Source organism: Lagopus leucura, unplaced genomic scaffold (assembly GCF_019238085.1).
Source record: "Lagopus leucura isolate 7727_CA_CO unplaced genomic scaffold, USGS_WTPT01 Super-Scaffold_760, whole genome shotgun sequence".
In the NCBI taxonomy this organism is placed as follows: domain Eukaryota; kingdom Metazoa; phylum Chordata; class Aves; order Galliformes; family Phasianidae; genus Lagopus; species Lagopus leucura.
This window is the reverse complement of record NW_024962257.1, coordinates 10,846,659-10,862,112: the sequence shown is the minus strand read 5'-3', so window position 1 is coordinate 10,862,112 and position 15,454 is coordinate 10,846,659. Positions and strand designations below refer to the sequence as shown.

General features: G+C 37.6%; 1 protein-coding gene across 1 annotated transcript in view; it reads left to right on the top strand.

Moving 5' to 3' along the window:
• Positions 1-15,454, top strand: part of RBFOX1 (RNA binding fox-1 homolog 1) — a 233,266-nt gene that overhangs the window by 92,174 nt on the left and 125,638 nt on the right. Inside the window, 1 exon segment of the mRNA XM_042864325.1 lies at positions 9,995-10,237. Within this exon segment, the coding sequence (XP_042720259.1) occupies positions 9,995-10,237 (243 nt within the window).

Below are 15,454 nucleotides of genomic sequence, written 5' to 3'. Positions count from 1 at the left end.
TCTACTAGGCTGAACAGTGAAACCAGTGAGCTTATCTGCAGTTCTGCTTTTCTCTGTGTAGTACTCGTGAAACACATCACTTACACTGCCTACTATGTATAACTACTATATATGTATTTTTTTTTTTTACTTAAAGTTATTTATTTCTGTGTGAAAAATAACTTATTAGGTACACAAGTGTTGTAGAAATGCTACGTCATTGCTTGAAGCAGTGATTGAGCACCTGGTGGGAAGGCAGGGCCAACCCAGGGGAGCTCAGGTGCATGCCATGTACCTGAGTGATGAGAAGGGCTGGAGCCAGGATCCACTCCTTCCCAGACCTCATTTAAGTGTTGGCAGTGGAGGAAAGGGTATCTCCCTGGAGATCCCTACCTACCTGGGGTCTTTTGAAGGTAAGCAGCTTCTTTCCTTTGTTTCTATGCCCATGACTGTTGCATTTGAGCAAGCCCTCATTTGCTGCAGCCTGGGACCTTGCTACTCTGCTGTCATTGCTGTACATTCCATTGCATTATAATATGAAATTGTAATACAGTTCAGTCCACAACAAATGTCCTTCAAAGATTTTTAATTGCTGTTCATTTTGCCTGTCCAGACTCTTGTATTTTGCAGTCTTCGTTCTTTGGCGAATCTGGTGACGTTTGAGAATTATTTTTATTTAAATTCTGGAAGTATTTATGCTTTTATGGAAGTTACAATCTAGGAATAGTCTCAGTGGAGCCTAAAAGAAAGGCTTACAAGTCATTATGCGGAGCTGTGTCCCAGCCATTAGGAGTCTTGCTACATAAGCATGATATGGCACCTGGGAAAGTATTTCTGGTGTCTCGGAAGAGCCGGTGCATCCTAGTGAATAGTCATGCTAACACATCTCCGCTGCTTTCACTGCTTCAGCTATGAATTGTGTTCTTGACTGTAGTTACAGAAGAATGCCCAGCAGTACCTTGTTTTGGATTGCTGCAATCTACACGGCAGCAGCACGTTTCTTTCCTACTCCAGATGGCAGGAGTTCAGACCGGTTCCACTGTGGTAGCTCTGAGCTGTGTGCTGGGTGGATCATGGGATCAGATTGCTGTTGTTGCGTTTTCCTGTGAAGACCTGTAGTTCACCGCTTGGTGTATGTTGCTTTTGTAGCTTAAGATTATTAAGAAACAGTTTCCCAGAACAGAATATTTCATGCCAATACAGCACTATATATTTCTGCTGCTTTGTCCTCTTTCTCCACCTCCCATTGATTGTTTCTTCAGTGCAGTAACCTCTCACTTCTCTATGTCACAACTGCTTACAAACTGATTTAGGAACTGCTGCAGCTTTGAAGATCTCGTATCTAGAGTTAGTGCTAATTGTAAGAATAGGTTTGTGCAACCGCCATTTTAGACGCTGGAAAATAAGAAAGTGGATGCACTAGCTTTATCAATATTCTGATTTAGGAGGTGGCGAAGATTTCAATGTGTTTAATGTGTTTTAAAAAAAAAAAAAGGCATTTCAGTATACAAATTGCAGATAAGATTAGAAAGCTTACATGCCAGTGGAAGCTACTGTTTGGGAGATGAAGCAGAAGGCAAAAAACAAAAACAAAACCTGTTTTCTGTGGAGAAGCAATTCTAAAGGTCATCTTCTACATGTATTGAGAATTGTAACATGGCAAATAATTAAGATATGCCATAGTTCTTTGTGAATTTGTTCTTGTTTTGCATGCACCATGATTGCTACTTCCATAATGCTCTAGTTGTGTATTAAACAAATGTAAATGTATTTTCCTGAGAGAGCTTTCAAAACCCATTTGAAGGAATTGAGATGTAGTTTCTCGAGGAGAGGAAGACAGACTGGAACCTGTATCTCATCTTTTCCTTGTCTGTAAATCCTTCATGAGGAAAGCCATGAGGTAAGAGAGAAATATAAAGTTATTAAATACTTTAAGGTACTCTTGAAGCCACATGAGATCACAGAAGCCTATAGGCTGAAAGCAAATTTCAGAGTCCATCAAATCCCAACTTCCTTGTTCAGTTGGGGCTAACGACACCATTGTAATCCTGTTGCTCAAGGACTTGTCCAGTTTAAATTTGAATGTCTCTAAGATTCCATTACCTCTGTGAACAGCATGTTCCTGGCTTAGTTTTCCTCATTATTAACTTTTTATTCTTTGTAGCCAAGTAGAATTTCTGTTTCTGCAACTTTTGACCATTGCTTCTTATTCATTCACCCTGCACTTGTAAGGAAAGTCTGATTCTGTCTTTGCTATGCTCTGTTAGATTGGAGAAGATGCAGTTGAAGATTTGCCAGCCCTTTCTTCTACAGGCTAAGCGTGACCAACCCCTCTCATAGTCTGCAGTCCTCTGACCATCTTTGCAGCCCAGCACTGCACTGTCCAGTTTAAAAATGGATCTCCCATCTTGGCGGACTCCAGACTGGTCAGAGAGCTCCAGATGCTGCTTCAGAAGTGCTGTGCAGGGAGGACTAATTTTTTTCCTCAGTCCAGTGACTATCCTTTTGTTAATGCTGCCCACTATGCAGCTAAACTTTATTGCCTTAATGGTGGATGCTGATCCACGCTTAATTTAACGTTTACCAGATCTCAAGCAGATCTTTTTCTGCAGAGCAGTGCAGGGACTACTCTGTCCCTAGGTCAGTTTCATCTCATCCCACTCTTCTGACTTGGCAAGATCTCTGTAACTGACAGAACTGCCCTCAGGTAGATCCATTAGCTGTGACGTGTGAACTTATGTTCTTGCACTTCATACAGTCTTCTGTGAACATATTATACTGTTGTGGAACTGGACTTTGTGCTGGAGGGATGGCATTCATAGCTTGTTGCCAGTTAGACTTATAAACATTGATTGCTTCTTCCTTTAAAGGCCAGCTGTCTGGGTAGATTTTAAGCACCTTGTATGTTGGCAATCCAATGCTTCTGATGTTTCTGTGTTTGTTTTTTTTTGTTTGTTTTGTTTTATTTGGGAACAAGGATGCTGCATCATTTTCCTTCAGTGTGCTCTAGTAAGGACGCAAGATGGGACCTAGATGTACTTTCTCATTTTGACCTGTGGGAAAAGCTCCTTTTATGACTTAGTTTGAAACCTTGCAGGAATCAGTTCTCATTATGGAAATGAATTTTGATAATACGTGCTGCGTGCTTCAGATTGCCTTACTGTGTGGCTTTTCAGGCAATTCTGATGACCAGTGTTTTCAAAACATGATGTAAAAAACGTCTCATTATTTTAAAAAGGGGAAAACACTGGTTGATGGAATAGAAAGCTAAATTGTAGTCAAAAAAATCCTGTATAAAATACCTAACACAGTTGGAGGAAGTGGGAGATAGGATGGAAAAGTAAGTAAAAGAAAGATTTGGATGGTCATGTGAAAGCAAATAAAAATTAATATGGTAGAATTGTGTTTATTTGAACCATTGAAAATTGCAAGAGAAGGAGTTGTCTAGGAGTACAGGGAGAGGTAGTGTAATAAATTGCAGCGTCATAAAGGTAGTCAGAAGTTTGAGCAGTGACACTTGGAAAGAATGATGGTGCTGCAGGGGATCCTTTCTTCATGTGTATCTCTATTATCCACAGTACTACATGGTCTTTACTGTAGGCAGGAGTTCAGACTTAGTTTTTGGTAGGTTGTTGACCTTCTTTGAAATGTAAGTAAATATATCTAACCCTCCTACACTGTGGATGTTGTGCTGTTTCATCAGTTTGCTCCGTACTTCTGGCATCAACACAAAGTGAGCCTTTCATTTTCAGATGTATACATAGCAGTAACAAGAGCACAGACTTGGGTACGGTGCATTGTATGCGAAGAGAACCAAAAGCAGAAGCTTCTCAGTGAAGAAGTTCTTTTTTTAAGGTAATGAGGGAAGTCTCTTTTGCTTCCTTACTACTGCCTTTTTGTCCTATGCTCTCTGAAGAAAGTGTATTTTGCATTTTCTTCCTTTTGAGGATAGAATTCTTTTGGAATGATATTGTTTCTTAAATGAAATCCAAGTTTGGATCTGTGTTGAACCTTCCAAAAAGAGGTGGCCGCACTCCGTATGACTGCAAAAGTAAATGATCTGAGTCAAGTGGCCTGGTCACATAATTAAGCTACAACAGAGAAAGCTTGCAAAATCAGTCAGTTGTCATTATTGGTCCACTGTGGTTGGATGTCTGATTCCTTCTGAAAAAACTGAAGTGGCTGCTCTTATTATCATTAACTGGGGAGTGCCAGCAACGAATCTGGAAGAGTTACACTGCTGCTTTAAGGAAATCTAATATATATCAGATGGAACCTAAGTTTAAAGATGAGCTGATAGCTGTTTATCTGCTGCCCTGTGTACTCTTCTAACATTTGTACTGTAATAGTAACATAAATTCTAACATTTGTAAGAATGATTTCCATGTTAAGTGTCTGCTCTGCCTGCAGTTTCTCTTCAGTAGGCAGTCTGGGGTAGAGTGGCAATAAAAGTGTATTCTTTGGGGCTTTTCTGTATCTGCCTGTCTTGAAGTGTATTACTATTTGATTTAATTAGAAGTTTAATTGTTCTCAAACCGACTCTAGAGCAACTAAGAAAATTCCTTTAACAGTGAAGTATTAACTTGCTTAAAGTGCCTCGCAGAACCAAGCCTTGGAAGCATTTCTGATGCCATAAAATGAAACAAAAAGGGAAACTATTTCATTTGCATGGGAGGATAAAGTACATTTAATCTAAAACAGACTGCTTTCAGTATTGATGGTTTGCTTATGGAGTTGAGCAAATTTGAAGTAGAAATCTTATTGATATTAACTCTATCCCATGTAGAAAGAATTAATCACACAGAAATATGTGCATGTTCAAAGTATCAGAAACACAAAGCACTGGAAGTTGCTTTTTTTTTTTTTTTTTAAACTTTGAGTACAGCCATCTTAATTTTAAAACAAAAATGTTCTGCAACTGGCATAGTAGCATTTCTGATGTTTTTGAAGCAGCTATTAATGTAGTCAAGCTGTGTTTTTTCTTGTGTGTGTAATCATCTGCTCAGTGGTGCACTCTGTAACTAGTAGCAGGAGACAGAGGAGTGGCCTGCTGTGATTGATGGGGCGAGGCCCAGCAAGCTGAAAGAGCCCCATCTGGATTAGGTTTTGGGAGCAGTCAGATGTTGAGAGGGAGGTCAGTAAACCCTGGATTAGCTCCCCCTCCTCGAACACCCCTATCATCCACACTCTTACACACATTACATTGCTTACACGCCCTCATCCGTAATTGATGCTTGCTTTGGGCAGATGCTGTATGGCCTGGGACTAGAGCAGCTGGCTAAGTTTATGGAGGAAAAAGGGAGCGGGATGGTACAGCAGGTATTTTCACTTTTATTTTCACTTGAAACTCTTGTTTTTTAGTCAGATCAAGGCATTTCCTTTAACCAGCTGTGCCACTGCACATAAGGCTTCTAATACATGTTTTGTGGCTTCATTTGCTCTGAGAGAAGGCAAACTGCAGCGGTGATTGTGTCTCTGCTGTGCTTGATATATCTGACAGAGCCTTTCGTATAAGCAGCAGGTTTACAGAGTAATGTTGCATTTTTCTTCTTTGTTTCCATGCCCTAAGGATATGATGCAGTTTGGCTCATTTAACTACAGTATGAGAGGCTTCCTCTAAATGTAAAATATCTCTTGCCAAAGAAACAGGATGCTCCAAACAGAAAATAGAGTAAAACAAACAATAAACTGTTAGTTAGACTTTAAAATGCAAGCAAGCAGAATGGTTTTCATTGAATAAATACATTTTTTGTGCTGCAAATGTGTTTTTAAAAAGGAACACTGCATAATATTTTCTGTACTCTGTCTTTTGTATACAAACATAACAAGCTTGCTTTATTATGTTTTGACACTTTTCATGGGTTTGTTAATTATGAAATCCTTTCAGAGCTGAAGATGCTAAAATGACAGGTTAAGATCTGAGGTACTAGGAGTATTTCAAATTCTAAGCTTTTCTTCAAGTGGAATAATATATATTAAATAGGAATGATTTCACTTACCTATATCGTTGGAATGCTTTCTTGTTTTGTTCTTTACAGTTCAGCATTTAACCAGAAAGCAATAAAGCTGGTTTTATACACTGCCACGTAAAGCATATTTTTCAGTTGAAATGTGGTTTTCATTAAACCTCGGGCCAGAACATTTAACTGAGCCTGACTGTCTGCCATCCTTTGTTCTTCTTTCTGTTGCCAGCAACTACTTTATTAAAAACCATGCGCAAAGCGAGCATTAAAGGGTCATTTAAACTTAAAGGTACTTGGAATTGAGTCCAAAACGACAACTTCTGTTTAGCCTCTAGTGTCTAGGTTGTATTAAGCAACATCTGTGTACTGTCATCCACAGTTTAGAGGTTGCCCTAATACCTGAGTTTGCAGGCTAAGTAAGGATCAATATTTCCTGTTGCTTTCAAGGCAATTTCATATTCTCAGTTTAGTGAATGAGATCGACTATTTCCTTTATTCATTTTAGTTCACTTATTTTAAAGGACACAGTGACATTCCATTTTAGGTGACTATTTAAAGAATTTTGATTAATTAGGATCCATACACCTTGTGTCACCTGGAATTTCTGTCAACCAAATGTTACCAATGTTAGTTTGCACGGTATTGTTCTTAATGTAAATTCATAATCTAAACAGCAAGCACTGGTGTGATGGCTACATAAATAGTAAAGAGTGTTTATACTCATGTGCTTTCATACTACTTTGTAATATTGTGTCTACTGAATTCATTATGATTCAAAAATTCACAGATTTTGAAGGCTGCAGAAGTTCTGCAGCTTCTAAGAGACTAAGAACTCAAATTTATTGTCATACTTTTTAACCTTATGTAGAATAAGCACGGTTTTCTTCTTTTTTTTTCCTCCAAATATATTTAATGAACATACTGTTTGGAATGATAACTTTGCATGCTAGCGTTCTACTCTAAGCATTTTCGTTTTCTTCTAATGGAAAGACTGCAAATTCCTGAATCTATAGAAGGGATGTGTGTGTGTGTGTGTGTATATATATGTATGTATGTATGTATGTATATGTATAAACCCCCAAAAAAACAGCAAACAACCAAAAAAATCTGAACCAACCAAGACATGCCTGACTCTTCAATTCCCATTTATTGAAGAATAGTCCCCACTATTAAGCAATTCAGATCTCAGCGTAGTGCATGCAGTGAATGAGGTAGAAGAGCCTCGGTGTGTGTCAGAATTTCCCATGCAGTTTGCCATTCTATGGTAATTCTAAATTGTGAATTGTTTGGAGTTGCTGGTGAGAAATCATATAAAAGCTCAACCCTCTTAATTAAATATTAGCTGTAATTAGCACTAAATGTGAATGCTTTGAATATTAATCAGGGTCTCATAGGGCTGTTGTCAATGTTAATGAGAAACAGTGGGTGGTCTCACAGCATCTGGTTTAGGACTCAAAGTAGTACAAAAACATGTAGATCAAATGCACCTGGACATATCTGTTGGTCCCTTTGTTATCATGATTGCTCTTTTTTGACAGCTGCTGACTCTAATGCCATGTTTAGTATCTAAGATAAACAAGTAGCCTAAAGACCATCAGTGCCAGTTACTGAGCTTCAAAGCCAGCATGGTGAAAAATGCTTATACAGGCAGAAGTTCGTTCTTACCATTTGCTGACATCAACCCTAAAACAGTTGATTAAGAAAAAAAAATCTAAGCTCCCCTGCCCTCCCTAAAGTTTTACAACTATTTATTTAACATTTAGTAAAAGTCTCTGGTGGAATCTATTCATTGCTGTTTTTAATCTGGATTTTGAGGTGAAGTAGAAGGAGATAAGAAAGGAGTCTTTCCATTGTAGTGCAAGAGAACATAAATATGCATTTGGAAGTTTTAAACCTCCCTTAAAATTTTTAACAGGCAAGCTGCAGTGTAATAATAACCTTGGAAACATTGTAATTTTATAGTAATAAAACTTACTGACTTAACCAAGTGAAGTATGTAAATAAAACTGTTTCATTTTAAAGACTGTGAATGGAGCGAGGTATACTACTTGCATAGGCCATGCAGTAAAAAAGTACCAAAGATCAGATTGAAATGGAGGAGGTTTTGATTGCTAATATAAAGTCTTCCCTTTCTAGGACACAGTGAATGCCTTTTACAAAGCAAAATGTAGTTTTCTCTTCCAAGTGTACCTTGTACCAAGCTTTGTTCCTGAAATGTGATTTTGCGAGTTTTTAAAAATTCCTGAGTTTAGGCCCAGTTGAGGTCAGGTCACCAATATCTGAGGTAGCTGAAATTGGCTGGAAATGTCCTTAGGTGTGAAAAGAACGACTTTTCTTCATCTAGCCTATTCCGAAATTAGGAAATCAAGATGAGTAGAAGTAAGTTGAATTGTTACAGTACTTCTGCATGCTTTGGTAGGAAAAGGAAAAAAATATTTTGAAAACAAATTGCATGCTTACTATTTTTTATAATTATAAAAAAATACTATTTTTTATAATTAATATTTAGAGGGATATAATTTAATCTTTTAAGCCAGTTAGCCCGTCTAAGTTTTGGAGTCCACAGTCCCTGTATTATCTGCCTGCAGTGCAATGTCATCTGTAACATCGTTGCTTGGACATAGTTTATACCTGAAGGATTGTGTTACATGTTTTCTTCCATAGTATCATTACAACTTGGGTTGAGCAGAGCATGCCAGTGATTAACCCCTTGCTCTTGGCTCTAGTGAGGCTGCACCTCAAGTACTGTGTTCAGCTTTGGGTCTATCACAACAAGAAAGCATCGCGGTGCTGAATTATGCCCAATGAAGGGCAGTAAAGCTTGTAAAAGGGCTGGAGCACAAGTTTTACTACAAGCAGCTGTAGGGAAGCTGGGATTTTTTAGCCTGGAGAAAAGGAGGCTCAATTGAGTCCTTATTGCTCTCTACAGCTACTGTAGAGGCGTACTGTACTGAGGAGACTGTATCGTGGTGGAGTTTAGTCTATTCTCCAAAGGAACTGTGATGGAACGAGAGGAAATGGCCTCAAATTGTGCCAGGAGAGGTTTAGGTTGGGTATTAGGAAAAATTCTCAGTGTTATGTAGCATTAAAACAGATTGCCCAGAGAAGTAGTTGAGTGACCATCCATAGAGGTATTTAAAAGATGTCTAGGTGTGATGCTTAGGGACACTGTTTACTGGTAGGCTTGCCAGTGCTAGGTTAATGTTGGATTTGATGATCATTGTGGTCTTTTAAAACATAAATTATTCTATGATACCAAATATCTCACAAATAAGCATGCTTGACTTTTCACTTTTGTATCAAGCATAAGGATGGATGTAGTTACGTAGAGATGAGATCTTTAATTTTATTTGTACAGGCATAGTGTAATATGGAGATGAATTACTACGGTCTTCAAGTATATATAACCTTGTAAGTTCTTATGTCTATTTCTTTTGAGAGCCAGTAACGTTAAAGAAAAAAAAAATCTATGTTAAATGGCGTTTTCCAGTTGATTTGTTTTTTAGATTCAAATGCTTGATATTGGGATTGAATCTGATTGTTTTTGCATTTGCGGTTTGCAGTTGTTCAGTACGTTGCGCCTCTGAATACTGTGTACGGCATTACTTAACATAAATATTTTCAGGTGTGTTAACAAAATACACCTCAGTTCTGCTCACAGTGCAGGGAGCATGTATTGAGTTCTGTAGGTGGTAAGTCAGAATGGATCCCAGGCTATGGGGTAACTTTACCAGAGCTCTGTATTGGCAGTTGCACTCAGAAACATACGGAATGAACTAAGTTTTGTCCATCTTTCTTGTTTGAGTTGAGACTTTAGTTGAAGTAAGATTTCTCTGGCATTTTGCAGTTAAGGAACAGTCTGTAGAGAACAGCAGATATTAATTGTAATAAGATTTAATAGTGTTAGGAAAGTGGATTTAATTCAGGTAAGAAATACTCTCAGGAAAACTAGTGTTGTGCCCTTTTCAGGCCAGCAATGCTTGCTTGCTTGCTAAACTATTTTTATCTCGTGACACATTTCTTCCTTTTTTTTTCCCCTTTGATCTTCACAGGGTAATCAGGAAGCTACAGCACCTCCTGACACAATGGCACAGCCTTATGCCTCAGCCCAGTTTGCTCCTCCTCAGAATGGTATACCTGCAGAATACACAGCCCCACATCCTCATCCAGCTCCAGACTACACAGGCCAAACCACTGTTCCAGAGCACACATTAAACATGTACCCTCCTGCTCAGACACACTCTGAACAGAGTGCAGCTGACACAAATGCACAAACTGTCTCCGGCACAGCCACAGTAAGTCAAGGTTTTGGCTATTTTTAAAGCTGTGTATTTAGAGTGACGTGTGTTTTTTTTTTAATAACGTCGGTTCTTATGTTGCACTTAATAATTCTGCATTTCACTTGTACTGGAATTGCTTGCATTTTAAAACTTGTCGGTATTAGTGAATATTAGTCTTCTGCTTTTGGAGCCTCATATGATGTTTGGGAACATTCTGGAATCTGTAGTCCCTTTTTTATAATATCAGTCAGACAGATTTGTCAACAGCATGCCCATGAGTTGTATAGATTAGGAAAGCCAAGGGGTGGAAAAAAAAAAAAAAAAGAAAAAAGAAACACAAATAGTAACTCATTTTGTGATTTTTACTGTACTCTGTATTTTTTGACAGACATGAGCAGAAACCTTTCATAGAAATACTTGTTGAATGATACTATGTTGAAATTACTTGAGTGTATGAATGAGTATTATGAAGAGCATATCTGCAACGCTCCAGAGAGTTTGTTCGTGCACTCTTCACCAAAAGTTGTGGGGGGAGTCTGTGCTCAACAAAGTGTAAATAATAGACTTGTATTTGATTTATATATGAAGTTCAGAAGTGTTATGAATTATGCAAGAGACTCCTCAGACAGCCCTGTCCTGTAATTTAAAAGTCACGTATTTCATACATGGATAGTGCAGTGCTTCTGTTTTAATTCTTGATTGGAACCCAGTATGCCCAGTGCCCAAGGCTAGTAGATTTCTGAGCCACTGACTACCTGCATGACAGATGTAGGATAGAGCACAGAACAGATAACTCATTGCAGTTTGGACTTATGCTTGAAGCAGCCCTACCTATTAGCTGTCATTGTCCTTGCTACAGCCATGGTCCATACTTCATCTTACTGTTCTTTACTCCCCTCCAACCTCAAGTCTTCTCCACCAGGGCAAGAGAAAAGGGAAAGCACATACCATTAAATGAGTTTCTGTGGAGACTTGTGTGTCCTGTCACATCACTAATTTCTTTGTATGGAAATAAACAAGAAATTAAAATACTAGTATTTTATATTCTGTATCTAGAAGGCTGGGAATTACCTAGGGCACTTGCATCTTATTATATTAACCTCTGAGGAAAGAAGAGGAAGTCCTTGTAATGGGTCTTTAAGAAAGGATACGAAGATTTTTCTGTATCCCTATGGCAAGGTCATCACAGATTTATTAATACTGAGCAATGAGTGTTGTGCCTCTAAACATTCAATCACATACTAAACAAAAAACAACTAACCATACAAAAAACGGTGAAAAAATTCACCAAAGAATATTCCTTGCTATTATCATGAACTGTTTGTTTATGATCACGAACCCCACCTTGGGAGATGCCTTTGTGAATTAGTTACACAGTTTCGTGGTCTTCACAGTAGAATGTTTAATTCTTTTACATTTGACTTGACATATTTTTATTGCTCTGATTGGCTGTTTGCTGACAATGTGAGAAAGTTGAAGAGCATCCTATTTTCCTGTATCACATAGTTTTCTGTATAGCTCCACAGTGTCCTCTTTTATATATCCCTTTGCAAAGTTAACTTTGGTTCTTTCCATCTTTTTAAGTTTTCTTCCCTGGTCTTTTTTGAAAACTGTTGCCAAATGCCAGTGTCAGTGATTTAGAGTAGAAATTCTAAGCAAGTAGATAATCCTGAAAGTTATTATTAAATTATTATTAAAAGTATCATCTTTTCTGTTGTCCCTATCTAATTCTTTCAACTTATTTTGTTCTTTTAACTGCTGTTGTACACTGATTAGGCTGCTGTGATGCCCAACTCAGCCTTTTTGTGCTTTAGACCTGTTGGTCTGTTGCTGTTCTGTTCTGAAGAAAAAGTCTGTATTTGTGAAAATCAGTGATAAAACACCTATCGATGTGAGTAGGGCTGAACACATCCCTTGTCATTTACGGCTTTCAGTTTATTGTTTGCTCTCCTGTTTTTGATCTTTCGGTTTGAAGGAGCGTTTTCCTCTTTATCAGAAATGTTGGGTGCATGTTTTTCCATCATTTTCTGTGGCAAGGACTGATGACAAGAGATCACTCGGATTGTCTGTGATGCCCTTATCGTTTTCAAGTGTTTTATTCAATCCTAGCTCCAACAAATCCAATGATTCCCCTGAAAGTTCTGAGATAGTAGTAGGCTTAACTCCTATTTGTTTTTGTACCCTTTGCAGTCTGGTCTTCTGATTTCCTTATTGCCTTACTAATTTGCAGCCTGCATTTTACTTGTCATATACTTCCTCTCTTCTGGCTTCACTAGGAGTGATTTTTCATTCTCTGAAGGATGATCCTTCAATTCTACTAACTCTTTGTATTTTGAGAATTTGCTGTGTTTGACTCTTTTTATAATGGATCTTTTTCTTGCCTTTCTATTTATTTCCCTTCTTACAGAGAAATGCGTGTAACTTCCTTTAAATAGTTCCCCTGTTGTTCATAAAACATTAGATTTCCTTGCTTTTAACATTAGGATATTTTTGAGAGTTATTAAAAAAAAAAAAAGTTGCCTTTCTAAATTGCAGTGTTATACTGGAAGTTGTAGAAACTATCCCTCTCTGCAAAAGCGTACGCTGAAAGTACCATTTGCTGCCCTGACCTTCTGTGCACTTCAACTCAATTGAGCACCTTTAATTAGTTTTTGTAAAACGAGTCTGGCTGCTCTATCAGCAAGTGTGCCATTTTTCTTAGATTTAGCTCTTTATTACATTCCTAAATTCTTATCAGTTGACAAACAGTATTTTCTTTCTTGCTTCTGCTCACATTTACTACCCAGAGCTTTGAAAATTGCAAGTAGGAGATGCGTAACTTCTTGATACTGTTAAGACTTCTCTGCATATCTTGTTCAACTACAATTTAATGGATATCTGTTTAGCTGTGATTAGGATTAGAGATGCTCTTCTATTTCCAAAAAGTCTTTTTTGTGGGTTTGTTTGTTTGTTTGTTTTTAATGTTACTTCACTCTATATTTTGTTAGGAAAAGTTTTGAAAATGAGTGGTGCTTAGTAGGTGACTCTGTACTTTGATATAATGAAACAGGAGAAAATGTACAGGGTGAGAAGGGAAGTAAATATTAAAGGACAGGATGGTTTAACTGAAACAATATAAAATAATCTGTGCATGATAAAATAGTCTGATTTTATTTGGAGTCTTCTCTGAATCAGATGATTTTCATCCTTTGGATCAATATGTTTATTTAAATTTAATCAAGGAAGTAGTCTATATGACTATATGCTTAGTCAATACTCATCTAGTCCTGGGTTCTCCTGTGAGGTTAAGTGCTAGTAGATTTTTGGAGTTGCATAGCATCAAACGTACTTTAAGTCATTAACAAACACAATAAGTTGTTTCTTTCAAGAAGGGTGGATCAATAATAAGAGTGTAACAAACTTATGATTAAATAACATCTGAAAACTTTTCCTGGTAGTTCTGAGTGTTACGTTACAAAATTTAAAATATTTTTAATAGATTCCATCACTGTAGGAAATGTATCACCTTTTCACGTGTACATATATCTATGTGAATGTACTGTTTATGTATTAGATCTGAGAAGAAAACTTGTTCAACTTTTGTTTCTGTTTTCTGTACAGTTTCCATTGATGTCAGTTGGAGATGGATTTGTAAATATAAAGTGCATTAAGTCTGTATGTAAAAGAAAGCAGATAATAGTGAACTTTGTTTCTCTATTGCTTCCCCTTGAAAGTGTATTATACTAGTAGTAGAAGCAAATATGGTAAAAAAAAAAAAAAAAAAAAAACTGGTTTGTGCCATTCTGATTTTTATGTATGTGCGTATGTTAAAAAAAAATCACCTCTAAAGTTAATTATGCTTCTGATTTAGATAAACTGTGAGATCATTCTTTAGTCTCTCTTCCTTGACATGTAATGTCACCAGATTTTGCAAGTTGAGGTACATTTCTTAAGTTGTATGTGTGGACAGGCATCCTTAAGTAAAACAAAGCTGCTTTGAGATGTTTGCAGTTGGCTGGAATCAATGTAAAGCATGGCACTGGGGCTTGCAGTGCGTCTGAACTCCTTTAGAAGACCTGAAATGAAGCTGCGTAAGTCCTGTGCAGTGGTTAAGTATCAATTTGCCAACTACCAAAATTCCTCACGTAGCACTCACTGAACTTGATGCTCTTCTCTGTAAATATAGTTGGTGTGCTGGATAAAAATGTCTATTCTTACAGTTGACCTGCTTTTACTTTGCATTTTTCCATGTCCTTTGGGAATTGATGGTTTGAAAATGTGTCATTTTCTTTTCTTGGTGTTGTGTCTGGGTTTGTGCATTCTTAATCATGTTGCAGGAACCATCTCATAGGGATTTGGAAAGGCTTAGTGATACTCTAGGCTGGATGATCATTTGCCATGTTGAACTTGATTATTTTGGTGAAGAGATTGTTGTTTTTTTTTTTTTTTTCCCTACTGATTTCTATGTTGAGCTTTTTTAATTTGGCCAAGAAAACTGGATGGAAAAAATATTCACACGAAAGTGCTTAAGTGTATCACCCAAGCTCACAGATGGGTAGATTGCTCCTATAGTTCTTCATATAAATGACTGGTATGCTGTGTGTTTTTTACCCTTTTTTATTCACCTTAGTTATCCTTTTTCTATCCAATTGCTTTGTTCGTGGTCTGTCTACCTTCCTGATGTGGAAGTGCATTAGTTCTTTCAGGAAACTGTATTTCATGATTAGCAGTAAGCTATATCCTGCTTGTCTTAGAGGTGTTCATCAGTTCTCATTTTTACAGCAGTGCTAATGAAGCAGAGATACTTAGAATGAAGTTGTCTTCAGTTTGCTCATTTGTCATGTAACTGTAATTGTGTTCATTGGCCTAGAGGTAGGCTTTTCTTCAGTCCGCTACAACAAGAAACTGTTTGGAGTGCAGGACGCTTCTAGATGCTGCTGAGTTCAGCTGGTATTAAACTTCTCACTGAATATTCTGCTAATGCCGAATAACTTTGCATATTACATCTTGCACGTAGATCCTGGATCTGCCTCTTTGTGTAGTTCTGTCTGGAAAACACATGGCGCAGAATTGCAGTACAGAGAGCCGTGTCAATCATTTCTCAGAATAGCTGCGCTTGGAGGACTGTGCTCTCTCTGTGGAGCAGCAAGGAACTTCTCACCATGAAGTGGCTGTCTTGCAAGACACATTTCCCCATGGATGTTGTGGTTTTTCTTGTTTTTTTTTTTTTTTTTTTTTTTTTTTTTTTTTTTT